This window comes from Dermacentor silvarum, chromosome 1 (genome assembly GCF_013339745.2).
Source record: "Dermacentor silvarum isolate Dsil-2018 chromosome 1, BIME_Dsil_1.4, whole genome shotgun sequence".
Classification (NCBI taxonomy): Eukaryota; Metazoa; Arthropoda; class Arachnida; order Ixodida; family Ixodidae; genus Dermacentor; species Dermacentor silvarum.
In genome coordinates, this window is record NC_051154.1 from 41,264,093 (window position 1) to 41,280,135 (window position 16,043).

Sequence of the window (16,043 nt, forward strand, 5' to 3'; positions counted from 1 at the left end):
CGGTATGTTTGGACATCTTTTACACCTTTTGGGGGTGCGCGGTTTCGCATCGCGAAAAATGGCTTAAAAATCTATTTTTTTTAATCGCATTTTCAGTTTCTATAACTCGTTTTCTATCTGATTCCAAAATATCATAGCTGAAAACCATGTAGAAGTGCTCTAAAAAAATTGTATCAGCCAAGATGCCAAAAAATTTCGCGGTAATCACGAAAGAACGGCGTTATTCAAGCCACGATATCTCTAGAACAGCACAGCCGAGCGCCGCCATCTTGGTCTCATCGGAAAGCGCATTTCGCCATCTTCAAATCTGCCACTTCAGGTATCTCCTCCATACAGAACAAGCACACAAAGCAAATAATTGAATGTCGTGCCGGCGCCACCGATTGGCCGCGCCCACCACGTCACTCACGATTCGCCATTGGTACGGTGCTCGCTCCGCAATGGCGTCAACTGCTCCGCTTGTTGCGGTCTCCTCGCGAGCTCTGGACAGTTTCCGTAATCTCGACGAGTGTCAAAACGGGCAGACATCGCAGTAGCGTGGCCGATCCCGCTTTTTGTGGACGTCTCAGACCAGCGCCTAAACATTCCGAGCATCGGCGACCCGGAATTCGCGACCTAGCTTCGGGCACAGAATCCTCGAACACGAGGCTAAGCCTTTCTTTCGTGCGTAGGCATCTCCGACTCGGCGATCAAGCACATCGCGTACGGACTTCTCGGATCCTTGCTCATCGCTCATCGAGTGTTGACTCCTCGGACCCGCGGCTAGGCACTTCACGCGTCGGCACCTCGAGTGTTGACTTCTCGAACCTGCGGCTAGGCATTTCGCCCGTCGGCACCTTGGACTGCGCGACTTAAGCCCAGACCACACGTACGCTTGCGGACGCGCACAAGCTCGCATCGATGCACCAATGCGCCTGCCGCGCCTAGCAAGGAATCGCGGTTTGCATCCACAAATACACGCGACAGCACGCGCTCACTGGCCTCACATTTGGCCTCACTCATTGACGGCTCGGCAGACGCCACTTCGTACTTTGTTGTTGACAGTGTTTCAAAATGCTGCAATATTTCTAAACGTAATTGTTATATTTTTAGAGCTGTTAAATCAGCACAAAAAGTGAAGAAGAAGCACTTTCTGGCATGGTATAAATCTGCTTAAATGAGAGTTGAATGTACCGCGCCGTCGTTGCGTAGCCAGGCGCGCCGACGCGAGGCAGCCCAAGCGCGCAATCACGGCGCGTTTCGACGCGTTTGAGCAACACCCCCTAAACTAGAAGGCCAAAGTGCTGCCTCTGGTCACGTGATGCGCATCATCATACGGAGGCGACGGTGCATGCGAACGCGGGCAAAACGCCGACGGCGTCGACAACAGTTTTGCGCGTTGTTGTGAAGCTGCGTATGCCGAACTGTTTTTTCGTCAGTCTTTGGATGTTTCTTGTTGTGTCTGAACGCCGTAGGCGTCGGTCCGTAGGGCTCCGCGTGGTTGTGCTATTTTTTGTCTGTTGCTGGATTTTATGCGCCTAACGTGACTTTAAGTGCCGACGACGGGTAGCTGCAGCGATGGTATTGCGACAGCACGATGCCGAATAAGTGTTGTGTACCCCGCTGCCGGGGAAACTACACGGCAAAGTGCAAAACCCACGTGTTCAGGTTCCCACGAGATAAGGAACTGCTCAAGAAATGGATTCGTGCAATACCACAACAGGACTTCTGCCCTACGGGGAACTCGAGGGTGAGTAATCTCCATATTCCTGATTACTATTTCATTTTGTGGAATAATGAGTAAAAAGCTATTTCGTTTCCGTGCTAACTGAAATAGACGTATTTCTGTGAGCGTGGAGCAAGCTTTCGTTGTCTCCGCAAAATCGCATCCTGGTGTGATCGTGCTTAGCATGGGGTCTTTGTTCCGCAGCGGCTCCACTTTAAAAAGCAGCGCTTATCTCGTAATTCCGGTTCGTAGACAGATGTTGTGTTTAATCACATCGATTATGATAGGTATTACAACTATATCCATTAAGCAACGTCCTGATATCCTTCATTTGTACACAGAGGACGGGCCTGCATTTTTATATGCCACGAATAACGAAAATTTTAGGTTCATTTATCTTTGTGTTTTATAGCTATATCGTTGTATTGTATTTAGCTTATGGCCCCAAACTAACTTCTTGCCTGCGATGAGGAAAGTGTTAAGAAAAGTGTGGTTTTAAAAAATACTCCACTTGGTGAATTCACGTTTATAGTGTATTACAGAGAGGGAATTTACTCATGCGTGGGTGATATTTTTCCTCAGGTATGCGAAGCACATTTCTCCCCAGAGGACATCCTGAGGGAAACGTCATGCTTCAGGGAAAACAGTCACGGCTCCTTTGCCCTATCCTCGCCTTCGAAAAAACAAAGTGCCATAGAGATTTCCAGGCTGTCCGTCGTATTTATCGACTGAGAGCACCACACGTACGAGACAGCCCTGATACTAAGCGGATCCATCTAGACGCTTAAGCTATGCAAAGAGCTCTTGCGGAATCCACCGAGACATTTCGTCAAGAGGAAGAAGCCGAAAAAATTGTGCGAACTGAGGACATAGTTGCTCACATGAGACTAAAGAAATCCACCTTCTGGCACACTAATCAGAGCAATGAGTGAATCATTCTCCCGCACATTGTTGAAGACAAGGCTCCGTGGATTAAGTATTCGATGACCATCAAAGCGGACTTGGTTGTTACGTTTCACTTCATGAAGTGCTTGGCCACGAAGCTTGGGTCTATCTTACACGTTCCACGAACCGCAAAGAGCAAGAGGGAACTAGATAAATTCTCGATGGCGTCCAAAAATGGGACAGCCAGCTTAAATCAACTACTGAGAAATCGGAATAAATCTTCAAAGCCATTTCTTTCCTGCTCGATAAGCTGAGCGACACAACAACAGAGGAAAGAGTTTGCACCCTCCAATTCATTCGTGAGCAGTTGAAGTTGCTGCCAATGAACAAGGCCCAGAGGCGTTATTCAGCTGAATTTATGGTGTTCTGTTGCCTTCACAATTTCGCCCCATGCCGACAAGTACGTGCACAGCTACGGGAATGATCTTCTTTCTGGGGTTTTACGTGCCAAAACCAGTTCTGATTATGAGGCACGCCGTAGTGAAGGGCTCCGGATTAATTTTGACCACCTGGGGTTCTTTAAAGTGCACTACAACACAAGCACACAGGCGTTTCCAGTTTGTCAGCGTCTTGTATTGCATAACGAACTGGCAAGGTGCTTAGTCTAGGCATCCCGCCTCGGCAAGAAAGTTTATTTTCTTTCTTGGTAGTTTCTTGCTACGCACCACAAATTATGGCTGGCTTAAACAGCTTCGCTGTTAAAACTAAGAACAGTTATCGAGAACACTTCCACGTGCCGCTACTAGATCGCAAGAGCTGCACGTTGACCTCTGATGCAATGGTACATCCGGGGATCCGGGTTGTGCGCAAGTCGCTGGATTATGCCGGCAACATTTTGACCAAAAGGCACAGTCCCATGTAAGGGCCGCACCTCATCAAAATTGTGAAAAAAAGTGCGGCCCTTACACAAGTCTCTACGGTATATCACCTTCAGCGTGATCGGCTAAATTAGCATACGAGAAGATGATAAAAAGAGTTCATCTACAAGTACAACCAGACTGCGTATAATCATTTTCAAACCATGAATATTCTAGGGATGGGGGCAGGATAGACATCAGAAACAACCATAACATAAGGAAAATATGCTGCCATAATGAGGCATCACCCTAGAGTTCTAAGCAAGAGCACCACCAAAAGTGATCAGTCAAGAATATGGCCCCGGCCTAGCCTCATCTTCATGTAAAAACCTTAAAGAGAAGTGGCCCACCTTCAAGAATGGCCAGGTCAAGGGCGGCGGCACCTTGATTCCCAGCTTCCCCGTATGCCTGCGCAGACTGGTCGAAAAGCTGCACCAACAGGGCACATGTTTTTTCATATTCACAGCGGCCGATAGTCGACAATTGGTCCAGCTGCTGCTGCACCATGCCCATGTCATCCAGCGGGTCTTCTAGGCCTTCCCTGCAACAATCAAGTAGCTTATGGTAAATTCCCCCCCAAAAAACTTCAGCACTACATCTGCTAGATTGGCCTAAGACACTTCTGTAGCTTCAGTAAAGAAGAGTCACTGCACAAATATAACACAAGAGGACCGAGAGAGAGTAAGAAACATTCAGAAGTAAAAATTAAATTCTCTGGAACAGCCAGACCATGGTCACAAACATTTCAAGTGTCTGAGCTTACCGTATGCTAGTGTCCTCTGGTGGCCCAACGAAGATGTACACTCTCCCAATGCTATACATATGCGACGCTTGTCATGACGACTAAGCACACTTGCTTGCTACCTGCTTATCAATCCCTTCCCCTTATTATGTAGTGTCATCTTGTAGCCCAACATGTGCTGGCACCAATGGAGAGCATCTCCAGTAAACCAAAGGAACTAAATCACAACATAAAAGGGACACCCAAAATGTGACCCTTACAGTTAATAATAATATATGGTTTTTATTGGCGCAAGGGCCAGATATGGCCAAAGAGCGCCATAATAAATGGTGATGGTTTTTCAATGTACAATAAATAAAGTGGACTATGAGTTATAAATGGTTGATATAACGTGGCTGTAAAAAGGCCTAAAAGCTAGTCGCTGTAAATTGCGTAAAATATATTGGTATTAAAATAATGACAATGACTAATGATTAGAGTTATGACTATAAAAAGTTCCGACACGAATTAATGATGTACAGTGCAGTCCACATATAACGATACCACATATAACAATATTTCGGTTATAACGATGAGTCGAGCTAAGAGTAAACTTATGCATTAGGGCTATGAGAAAAAAAACACATATATAACGATATGTTATTCACCGCAAATCGGATATAAGGATTAAAATTTTGCTTCTGGGCGGTGTTTTTCATGCAAAATAATCGTGAAAATTGCATTCCTACGTTGCCCTTAACCGAGACGGGGCGAAAAGTTAGGCTACACGAGTTTGTATCTGCCGCCATTACCGCGCAGCGCATCCCACCCGCGTGCCGACTGCGAAAGCCGTGGAGAGCATCGTAAGTTGGTGCAGCGTGCACAAGATGATGCCAGCTGCTTCGCGCCCGTGTCACCGGCGGTCGCGTGAGGAGGGGGCGGAAGAAAGGCGATAAGTGAGGGCAACGCCTCCTCTGGCGAGGGGCGCCTGCGCTTCCTGACGCGCTCTCTCTCAACGAGCATGGAATTGCACTGCGAAAGCAACGAGAGGTGCGCCCCTTGAGACGAAACTGATTTTGCAAGACTCGAAGAAGTACGAGCTTGCGCAGTCGATGATATCGACGATTATGAAAACCGGGAGCGCCAGGGTCATGAAGGCTAGAAGCAGTGGCCATGCCGATCAAACGAAAAGGCGGGCTTTGTGCGCCAGGAGGAAACCCCCATGGGTGAAACTAACATGGTGGAAGCCGCTGACATTAGAGAGTTTTAGATTAAGGGGCCCCAACGCGTGCACCCCCCTAATCTAAAACTCTGTTATCGAACTCTGAAAGCACGTGGCTACTGACGATGCATCGATGGAGGAGCTTCCAAGTGCAAATAGTGCTGCCTCGTTCTGCGAAGAGATGTCCAACAGGGGCGATCGTTCTCGCGACAGACGGCGGCGTTGTGCGATGGAGGCGACGACAGCAACAGCACTAACGACGAGATTGACAATGGTCCGCCTTTGAAACCGACCCCAAGGTTCAACCAAAGTGCAACGTCGTTGATCAAGTCACTCATTGAATTCATGCATGCTAAATTATAGCCACCAGTGTTCTCGCCGCAGATGGACGAGATGCACACGGCGGTTGTGAATCCGAAACTTCTGCAAAAGCAAGTGCAGATTTCTATTTCAGCGTGCTTAACGATTAAGACACTATTTAGAGGTATAAATAAAAGTTTCATTTTTAACGGCCTACTTTCTACAACGTCGATTTTTTTAGCGCAAGTGGCAGTTTCGGTTTCGGGACTGCAAAGGTATATTCGGCATTTTTTTTTTTGGCAGTCCAGATATAGCGATGATCGGTTATAACGATCGGATTTCTCGTTCTTCTCAATATCGTTATAAGTGGACTGCACTGTACTAAAACGTATACAATAGCACTAGTGCCTCAAGAAGTTCCTGGAAGTCAAGGGCTGAGAGGCACGTGCTGTAAACACTTTTTCCACTGCAGCTGCAGCCTGCAAGACGAGGCTGCGCTACAGATACCCTGACCAGATGATTTGTAAAGTGTTTACTTCTGCTAAAAACTTCTACTAAAATCAAAAAGCGGCTCACGGTTAAGAAAGAATGCTGGGTGAAGGGGGATGTGCTCACGATATGCGGGATAAAAGTACTTTTTACGCTTGGCTTCTATTTCAGGGCACTGGACAAGATCATGGAAGACTAAGAAGGTCGCCACACCTATTACATTTTGGAGGATCACTTCCAGAAAGGAGGTAAGAGTGTGTGCCGTAGGTATGACCTATTCTTAACCTGCAAAGAAGCACTTCCTTGTGTCTTGCCGTTTTCTCAGACATCCATTTCCCTATTCTTGGTTTGATCATATGCAGCTTGTTTGACACTTCGCTGTCCCACTGCCTTTGCCAAGATCTCCGCAACTGGTGGCGCAAGAAAGGCTTTAGGTCTGTGGGAGGGATAGCTATGTTTGTATTTGTATTTTTAAAAACTACTGACATAGCACTTTCGTCTGCAGCTACATTGCCTTTTATGCCTCTATGGCCAGGTACCCAGCACACTATGACCACTTGGTTGCCCATGTAAGCTGAGCATAATCAGCTGTAAAGTTCGTTAAAAACTGAATTCTTGTGTTTCCGTAGACTCATTATAGCCCTAACGACGCTCAATGAGTCTGTGAACACAATTGCTTTGGTAACGACCCTTACAGTTGCACCTCTACTTAGAACAGTAAATAATACCTGCATAATTTGTGGCCGTGCTCTCCTCTCGTGCACCCCCTGCACTCACAATTCATGTCTCCTTACAACTCTCACATATGCTTACAATTGGATTCTCTGCATGACACCAAGCGTTGGCAGGAGCGAGTGTCACAGTTGCACAGCTATGGCAAGAGATAGCACGAGCACTTCTATGCTAGTAGCACCTGACGACATGGATAGCTCAGGCGTGAGAGGAAGTAGTTTCCCTTCTTTGGCTAGGGAATATCAGCTCCAACCACACGCTTGACACTGCACTTCATAAGGCTATCCCACGGAAGGCATCTTGTTCTGCTTTGGAGCATAATACTGGCATAAATAAATAAAACTGCTCGTATGCGTCGCAGTTCGCAGGACTGCACTCACAAACTTGGGCCTTGGAGCCTGGCATTGGCAAACATCCAATTGATATACCCACAGAGCAAGTTAAACATACTTGATGCCTCACTTTGTGTTTTCAAGGAACTCGCAAATGACTTAGGCTTTGTATCCAGCATGTGAGAACATTCGCTTGATATATCTACGTGGCAAGTTCACCATCCTCGATTCTACAGTGCACAACATTTGAATAAATATAAAGAAATCCCTCTAATCTGAAATCTCTCCATTCGAATCGACTGATAATTCAAACTGCTCTGTTGGTCCCGGCAAGGTACTATGTATATGGATAGGAAAAAACTACCGCTAACTCCAAAAACTGCGCAACGTTTATTTCGAACAAAATTTCTCGCTCCCATGGACTGCTTTTCAGACAAACCCAAGCCTAAGGTGAAGGTTCGATGTATCACTGTAGCTACTGTAATGTTACGTGCCATAAAAATGACAAGGAAAGACGAGCAGGGAGCTGATATCAAACCAGAGTAAGCAGAGCGGCACAGACCCTACTCTCCCAACCGGCTGAAAAGGAGCAGGAAGAAAAAAAGGTGCAGTTTGACCTAAAGGTGAAGCATTGATAGCTATAGCAAAGCATTAAACAGCTACACGAGGTAAGGTTAGTAGTTTTACCTGGCGTATAAATTGCAGCGAACATTCACTTACGAATTAAATTAAGAAGCATGTCACGCACACACAGGCAGACATGAACAGATCCCACTCGATGACCGTGAACATCGCTGTCACAATGCTAGCATGATGAAGAGAGCCGGCCTCGAAGAATAAATGCTTCAGGCTGCGTGAGTGTCCAATACTTGAGATTATATGACCTCCAATACTAGGCGCACGTGAAGTGGCCAGCCATCTCGGCTCATTTACATTTGCATTCATTGCACATTACCTCCAACGAACGGCGCGTCAGCCACACATGTGCTAAGCCATGCAGACGAACATACGCTATCACGGCCGCAGTAAAGGAGGAGACTGCACCCCTTTCTCCTCTAGCATGTTTGATCATGTGACCAACGATGAGCACGTGGAAGGACTGCACGCAAAAAGTCACCATCCTTCTTGGCTCACCCTCGCAAGCTTTCCCTCACACCCACAGCAGACGGCAGGCGATATTGTTGCACAAAAAGCGTATATTGACAAATATTTTCAAGAACGGCGAGTAGCACAGGCGTAGAAGTAGCCAGCCAAGATGGCGAGGATCAACCTGTACCTCTTCTTTAATCGGTGCTGGCCTAATGCCCGTCTCACGGCATTACCCCCCGAGCGAAAACACTCGCACCATCCAGGCAGGTCAGAGTGCAGCATTAGCAGACGGGTTATACGGCTTTAACCGAGCAAAGTGAACTAAGTCAGTCTGGACCGGCGCAGATGGTAACATTGGCTTAGCCGGTGCAATCTCATACGTCACGTCGGTAACTTGGCGCAGAACACGATAAGGACAGTGGTAGCGTGGTAGAAGCTTCGCTGAGAGACCAACGCGTCGAGTTGGCAACCAGAGGTGGACTAACTATCCAGAAGCATATTATACATCCTTGTGACGGATATCGTAACGGATCTTCTGTGACACCTGCGACATCGTAAGGCGGTCACGCGCGATATGACGCACAGCATTCGCCCTTGCGATGGCATCTTGCGCATACTCCGATGGTTGTTGTGGAGCGGCTCGTAGTAAAGTATCCATGGGTAGAGTTGGTTCCCGGCCAAAAAGAAGATAAAATGGTGAACCCGCTGTATCGTGGCGTGACGAATTATAGGCGAATGTAACAAAGGGTAATGTAGCATCCCAGTCGCGGTGGTCAGCGAAAACGTACATGGAGAGCATGTCGGTTATGGTGCAATTCAGGCGTTCAGTGAGGCCGTTTGTCTGAGGGTGATAGGCAGTGGTGACTGTTTCATGGAACATGAGCGTAGAAGGTCATCGATGACATGGGAGAAGTAAGGACGTGATCGGTGAGCAGTTGACGAGGAGCTCCGCGATGCAGAATCACATCGTGGAGAAGGAAGTCAGCAATATCGGTAGCACTGCTGGTAGGAAGTGCGTGCGTAATAACGTAGCACGTGGCATAGTCTGTCCTGACAGCAACCCATTTGTTCCTTGATGCTGATGTAGGGAAAGGTCCAAGCAAACCGAGGCCGACGCGGAAAAACGGCTCTACTGGGACATCGTTAGGCTGAAGAAGGCCGGCGGGAAGCATCGGTGGTCTCTTGCGTCGCTGGCACAGTTTGCAGCTGCCAACATACTTCTGTATAGAGCGATAAAGCACAGGCCAAAAGAAACGATGCAGCACGCAATCATAAGTGCGCGTTACACCAAGATGGCCTGCTGTAGGTTCGTCGTGAAGCTGCTGGAGGAAAGTATAACGCATGTGGGAGGGCACCACCAGCAAGCGCTCAGGGCCTTTGGGGCGTACACTGTGGCGGTATAAAGTTCCATTATGTAAGGTAAACATTCGGAGCGACTCGTCAGAGGCCCCAGAACTGAGACGGGTCTCAGTTGATGATGGAACGCAACGCCGGATCACGCCGCTGTTCATTGCCGAAATGAAGAAACTGAGATACAGAAAGAACACAGGCATCGGTGTCAGGGTTGGTGCTGTCGGGTGGATCCACGGGGTAACGGGACAGGCAGTCCACATCCTGATGGAATTGGCCAGACTTGTGCATGACGGAAAACAAGTACTCTTGTAATCGCAAAGCCCAGCGTCTGAGACGGCCTGTAGGATCTTTCAGCGAGGCAAGCCAGCAAGGCGCATGGTGGTCAGTCACTACCATGAATGGGCGGTCAAAGAGGTACATCCAAAATTTGGAGATGGCCTAAACAAGGGCAAGGCATTCACGCTCGGTAATTGAGTAATTGCGTTCTGGGGCAGAGAGCGGGTGGCTGGCATACGCTATGACGCAGTCACGATCATGCTGGCAAGGACGGCCATGATTCCGTATCCACAAGCATCTGTCCGAACTTCCGTAGGAGCAGATAGGTCGAAGTGCGCCAACAGAGGAGAAGCCATCAGAAGGCGGATAAGCGCAGAAAATGCATGAGCTTCTCGACGGCCCCAGAAGAAAGGCGCATCTTTCTTGAGAAGGTCGGTGAGCGGACGGGCAATGTCAGTGAAATTTTTGACAAAGCGACGAAAGTAGGAACATAAGCCAATGAAGAATCGAACGTCTTTGGTTGAGCAAGGCACAGGGAAATGCTTCAAGGCACGAATTTTTTTCTGGGTCAGGTCAGATTCCTACACCATTAACAAGGTGACCAAGCACTCTTATTTCGCGGCGACCAAAGTGGCACTTGGATGAGTTAAGCTGAAGACCAGCGCTGCGGAACACTTGGAGAATGGCCGACAGGTGCTGAATATGGCTGGCAAATGTCGTTGAGAAAACGTCATCTAAGTAACATAAGCAGGTCGACCATTTGAAGCCACGAAGTAGCCCATCATGCGCTCAAATGTGGCTGGCGCATTGCATAGACCGACGGGCATAACTTTAAATTGGTATAGCCTGTCAGGTGTCACAAATGCAGTCTTCTTGCAGTCCATAGGATCTACGGCAACCTGCCAAAGCCACACCGCAGGTTGATGGACGAAAAATAACTCGCTCCATGGAGGCAGTCGAGGGCATCATCTATACGTGGCAACAGATATACATCCTTCTTAGTGATCTTGTTCAAGTGTCTGTAATCGACACAGAAACGCCAGGTGCCGTCTTTTTTTCTTGACGAGCACAACTGGAGATGCCTATGGGCTACACGAAGGTTCTATAATGTCTTTTGTCGCCATCTTGTCGACTTCTGTTTGTATAATCGCCTGTTCAGCAGCAGAAATCTGATATGGACGGCGATGAATAGGGTTTGCATTGCCGGTGTCGATTCGGTGCATGACAACCGTTGTCTGGTCAAGTGGGCGGTTGTCGAAGTCAAAAATATCCCAGAACGACGCTAACACACGGCAGAGCTAATCAGCCTGCGCAGGTGAAAGGTCCGCGGCTATCATTTTATTGAATTCACTGGTGGGCAAGCTGATGGATCCTGCTGCGCACGTCGGACTTGAAGGGGCTTCAAATGTTAGCCTGGAGATCTGACAGTCGTTGAGGGATGACAATGTTGCAAGCGCAATTCCGGATGGAAGAACACGGGCGGATGTGCCAAAGTTGAGCACAGGCAAATAAGCTTCGTGTTGACAATTTCGACAACCGTGTGCGGTAGGGTCACATTGTGTGCCAAGACAACGTCAATAATAGGGGATGCAACATAATCCCCGTCAGCGACAGCAGGAGAGGGCGTCAAAAGAACATAAGTAGTGAATTGGAGCGGCAGTCGCACAAACTCTAAAAAACACAGTTGCATAGGCTTAGCAGGAAGAGTCTCGAGGGCAGCAGAGAGTTCAAGTTGGACACCGGTGCCGCAGTCGACGAGGGCTGAATGTGTGGACAAAAAGTCAATGCCCAAAATCACGTAGTATGGGCACTGCTCAAACACAAAAAACTGAGCGCTCGTCCTATGGCCAGATATGGTAACACAGGCAGTACCCGTTCCAACAGTAGGTGTGCTGCCATTGGCTACTCTATACTGTACGTTGCACGGCGGGTGTCGGGACTTTCTTCAGCTTCTCATAAAGACTAGCGCTCATAACAGAGATCTGTGCACCGATGTCGATAAGGGCCGTAACAGTAACACCGTCAACTTGGACTTCGAGCAAATTAGAGCAGGATTTCGAAGCCGGGTCAAGAATGCAGCGTCACCTCCGGGCGCTGCACTTGTTAGTTTTCCGATGCGTAGCATCCAGCGTTGGTAGGCGACGGGAAACGGGGGGGCTTGCGGCGAAGGGAATCGGTAGGCTTGCGGCAAGCGAGATCAGCAATTGCGCAGCGATGGTGACCTGGCTGTACACGTTGGTGCAAACGTGGACGTCGGGCGTGTCAGTCGGTGGAGAGCGCGTCGATGTTGCACGGGAGTAGCCTTCAGGACGAGGGTTCCGGGTGCTCCAGCCAGTCGGTGATGTCTGACTGCTCCAGCAGTGTCGTGCAATATGCCCAACTCGAAAGTATGCGAAACATATTGGGCAATCATCCGGCGTCCTCCGCTCAGAGGGATTACGGTATCGCAAGTAAAAGGGATGGTTCCTCGGTGCCACTGGTGGAACGCGAACAGTGCGGACAGAGGAGAGTCCCAAATTGGCGATCTCTTGTCAAACTATGGCTTGAATCAATGAAACGATAGGCTGGTTGGCAGTCGAGACATTGGGCACGAGAGGGGCTGGTGACATTGCTTCTAGTTCACGACGAACGATCCGTGTCAAAGTGTTCGAAACTGGCGATTGTAACATAGGTAGTGGTTCTTCGCATGATGATGCGGCAGTATTGGAAAGCCTGGTGAATTGCTGGGCGATACAGCGGGATTTTGCTTGTTCGAATCGCCGACACTCTTTCACATTAGCATCCAGGGTGGCACAGTTCCTGAATACTAAGAGGTTGAATGCGTCATCGGCGATTCCTTTGAGTAAGTGCCCGATCTTGTCCGCTTCGGACATGTTACCGTCAACATTACGGCAAAGCACTAGAATATCCTGAATATACGAAATGTATGATTCAGTAAATGACAGCTAGCCGCTAAAAAAGAACTTGGCTCTTGCGCGCCGTCATTTACTGAATCATACATTTCATATATTCAGGATAATCTATTGCTTTGCCGTAATGTTGACGGTAACATGTCCGAAGCGGACAAGATCGGGCACTTAAAGGAATCGCCGATGACGCATTCAACCTCTTAGTATTCAGGAACTGTGCCACCCAGGATGCTAATGTGAAAGAGTGTCGGCGATTCGAACAAGCAAAATCGACCTAAGGACTTGCCGAACAAGTCATTCAGTTTATCTTTGCAAAGGTCCCAGCTGGGCAGATCGTGCTCATGCATCTCGTACCAGACGCGCGTGGTTCCTTTCAGATAAAATATCACATTCGCCAGAGTAAACGTATCATTCCACATGTTCGGTTTGCTGACACGCTCATGCCATACAATCCAACCCTCGACGTCCACGTCAACTGTGCCACAGAAGGTGCCCGGATCTTTTGGAAGAATAAGATGACAGACTGTGGGGACGGCTGCTGCACGGTAGGTTCCGGCGTGGTGTGTGCTTCAGTGGCCATTGCCGCGAAGGAACAATGCGGCGACCGCTTCAGAGTTCCGCGCTTAGGTAATGGTGATGAACAGGCTGCGTACCCTTCACCTCCTCCAGAAAATGTTGCACAAAAAGCGTATAGTATTTACAAATATTTACAAGTACGGTGAGTAGCACAGGCGTAACAGCAACCAGCCAAAATGGCAAGGATCAACCTCTACCACTTCTTCATCGGTGCCGGCCTAATGCTGTAGTCTTCTTTTTCTGTCTCACGGCAATATTATTGCACCTTGTCAGAACCTAGGTTTTTTTCAGTACATGCCTTCGCGTGCTGATGGAGAAAAGATAAGGCTTTTCCAATGTGAGCCCAGTGATCGTTTTTATTTTGCATGCTGCACTGCAAAATTGATTGGGCACTACATTCAAAGAGGCACTCCTTAGAACTCCATTTCATTCTAATCAATTTCCCATCCTCTTGGAGTTCGGTTTAATGAGATTCTACTGCATAGAATTCTTCATTTTAACAAGATGGCATTATTGTACCTAAAGTGCAATAAATGATCTCTTCATATGTTGGCCCCTTGTTCTCAACAGCTGATACCAACTTGTCCTTTATTTTAAACCAGCAGTATATGGCTCACTTAACACTTGATCGGTCAGCCTACCAGCCTATGGCATGGACACTATCATCACTCTCTCAGGAGATTGTGCTTTCAGTTTCCACATGAGAAACTTGTGCTTTCTAATATGTTCATATTATGCCAATATTATCCCATTTCCACCTCATGTGTACATTATAACACTGTGCATTTTCAATCAGAATTCACTTTATAAACTTAAGTTATAATTATAAATGCTTTACCTTATAAAAATTAATAAGTGTGTCAATGTAACCACTTTTTCTACTGGGACAAAGGTGCTCCATGCCTGATGCTGCCATATACTGCAAAGACATGCCAAAACACTGACCTCATGACTTGGCTGACAGAGTCTAGCCGTGAGGTGATGTAGGCCCGTGTCACTTCTGGTGTGTAGGCATCCAATAAGTGAGGCTCAGATGCTTTCACATAAGGCACCGATGCCACCATGCGTTGCCAAAGGCTCAACAGATAGTGGACACTGTTAGGTGCAAACTGCCACATCTGCAGAACAGTTTTGAATGCGCTTAAGTACATGCACATGAAGGTGCCACAGCTGCTTTTCAAAACAAGCAACTTCTCACCACTGTAATATTTTTTAAACAGTAGCCATGCAATTAAGTAGCATGATGCTACAAGCAAGCCCATACACATTTGTTGACAAGAAAGTGTTACAGCCTAACCAAAATAAAATGTATCCTAGTCCCAATAACGAACAAAGGTACACTGCTAGGCCAACAGCCTTATCAATTGGGTTAACCAGGAAGTTCGTTGTTGGCAATGCTAGGGCAAATTAATCGACAGCTCGAAGCTCAGCTCTACGCAACTTGTGACGCGGATGGCAATTTTCTCTTGCGTAAGTCTACCTCCATCTCAGACAATGAACATCAGCCTCTGACTAACTATGAAGCAGCTAATGTTCATTAACCACAGAAAGCCCAACATTTTATATGCTAACTTGGGTACCTCAAAATTCTGATTCAAGCGTGGGAAACTTAACGCGAAGCCCATAGTAGCATTTTTGATAAGCTCGAGTGAAGCTTCAGTTGTCGATAGTTCAGAAAGCTGATTACTAATTAATTAATATACTAAGTAATTTATAACTCAAAGACCATTTCATTGTTTCTTTATACAAATGTAATCTCCACGACCAAAAGGTGAACAAGTCGCTTTAATTTTCCTTGATGTGAAATGGTGTTTGACTTGCCGTATTTTCCCGTGTATAAGTCGAGTTTTTTTTTCTTTTGAATGTTTTGTCGGTGCGTCTTATAGAACAATGCAACTTATATAAGCTTTCTTTTTTTTGGGGGGGGGCGGGGGGGAACTAACGTCAAAATCAGATTGGATGCTATGGCCACGCGAAGCGCGCTGGGTTGACCTCTGGCAGTTGCTATAGGTTGTGTGCGCACTATGGAGGTGCCGGGTTCTTCTTGTGATCGAGTTGCTGAGCATCGTGCAAGAAAGACAGAGCAGCAACGTAAGTGGCAACAGGCCAACTGCGAGTCGCCCGACACCAAAGTCATCGCCGTCTGCAGAACGCTTTCAAGATACGGCGCGCACTGCTGCACAAACTACGCAGTTGCTACCAGAGTACAAGCCTCCCCCCCTTTCCTACTATGCTACCCTCCAGCTTTCCTTCCTTGTGCGCGATTCGGTTCACCTTCGCATGCTTTCACTCACACATACAGCATACGGCGCGCGGGGATGACCTTGGCCGTTACACGGAACATTGCGGCGACCACGACAGCCTGGAGTGTCCATATCATTGCTATCGCAATTATATAGGAATGGTACCCATACGCTTGCGCATGACCTGCGTTCACGAAGTGAAACGTCACTATTTTGTTTAATCGCTGACCGAATGAACTCTCTCATACCCGATGAGACTTTATACGTTTTTTTTTCCTGATAAACTGCCGTTTT

At 47.6% G+C, this 16,043-nt stretch overlaps 1 protein-coding gene across 3 annotated transcripts in view; it reads right to left on the reverse strand.

Moving 5' to 3' along the window:
* Positions 1-16,043, reverse strand: part of LOC119461437 (exportin-7-B-like) — a 79,929-nt gene that overhangs the window by 53,074 nt on the left and 10,812 nt on the right. For all 3 annotated transcript variants that reach the window (XM_049666977.1, XM_037722744.2, XM_049666970.1), the window contains exons 8-9: positions 14,452-14,624; positions 3,858-4,048 (exon numbers count right to left, since the gene is read on the reverse strand). In XM_049666977.1, coding sequence (XP_049522934.1) covers positions 3,858-4,048; positions 14,452-14,624 — 364 coding nt within the window. The remainder of the gene's footprint in view (positions 1-3,857; positions 4,049-14,451; positions 14,625-16,043) is intronic.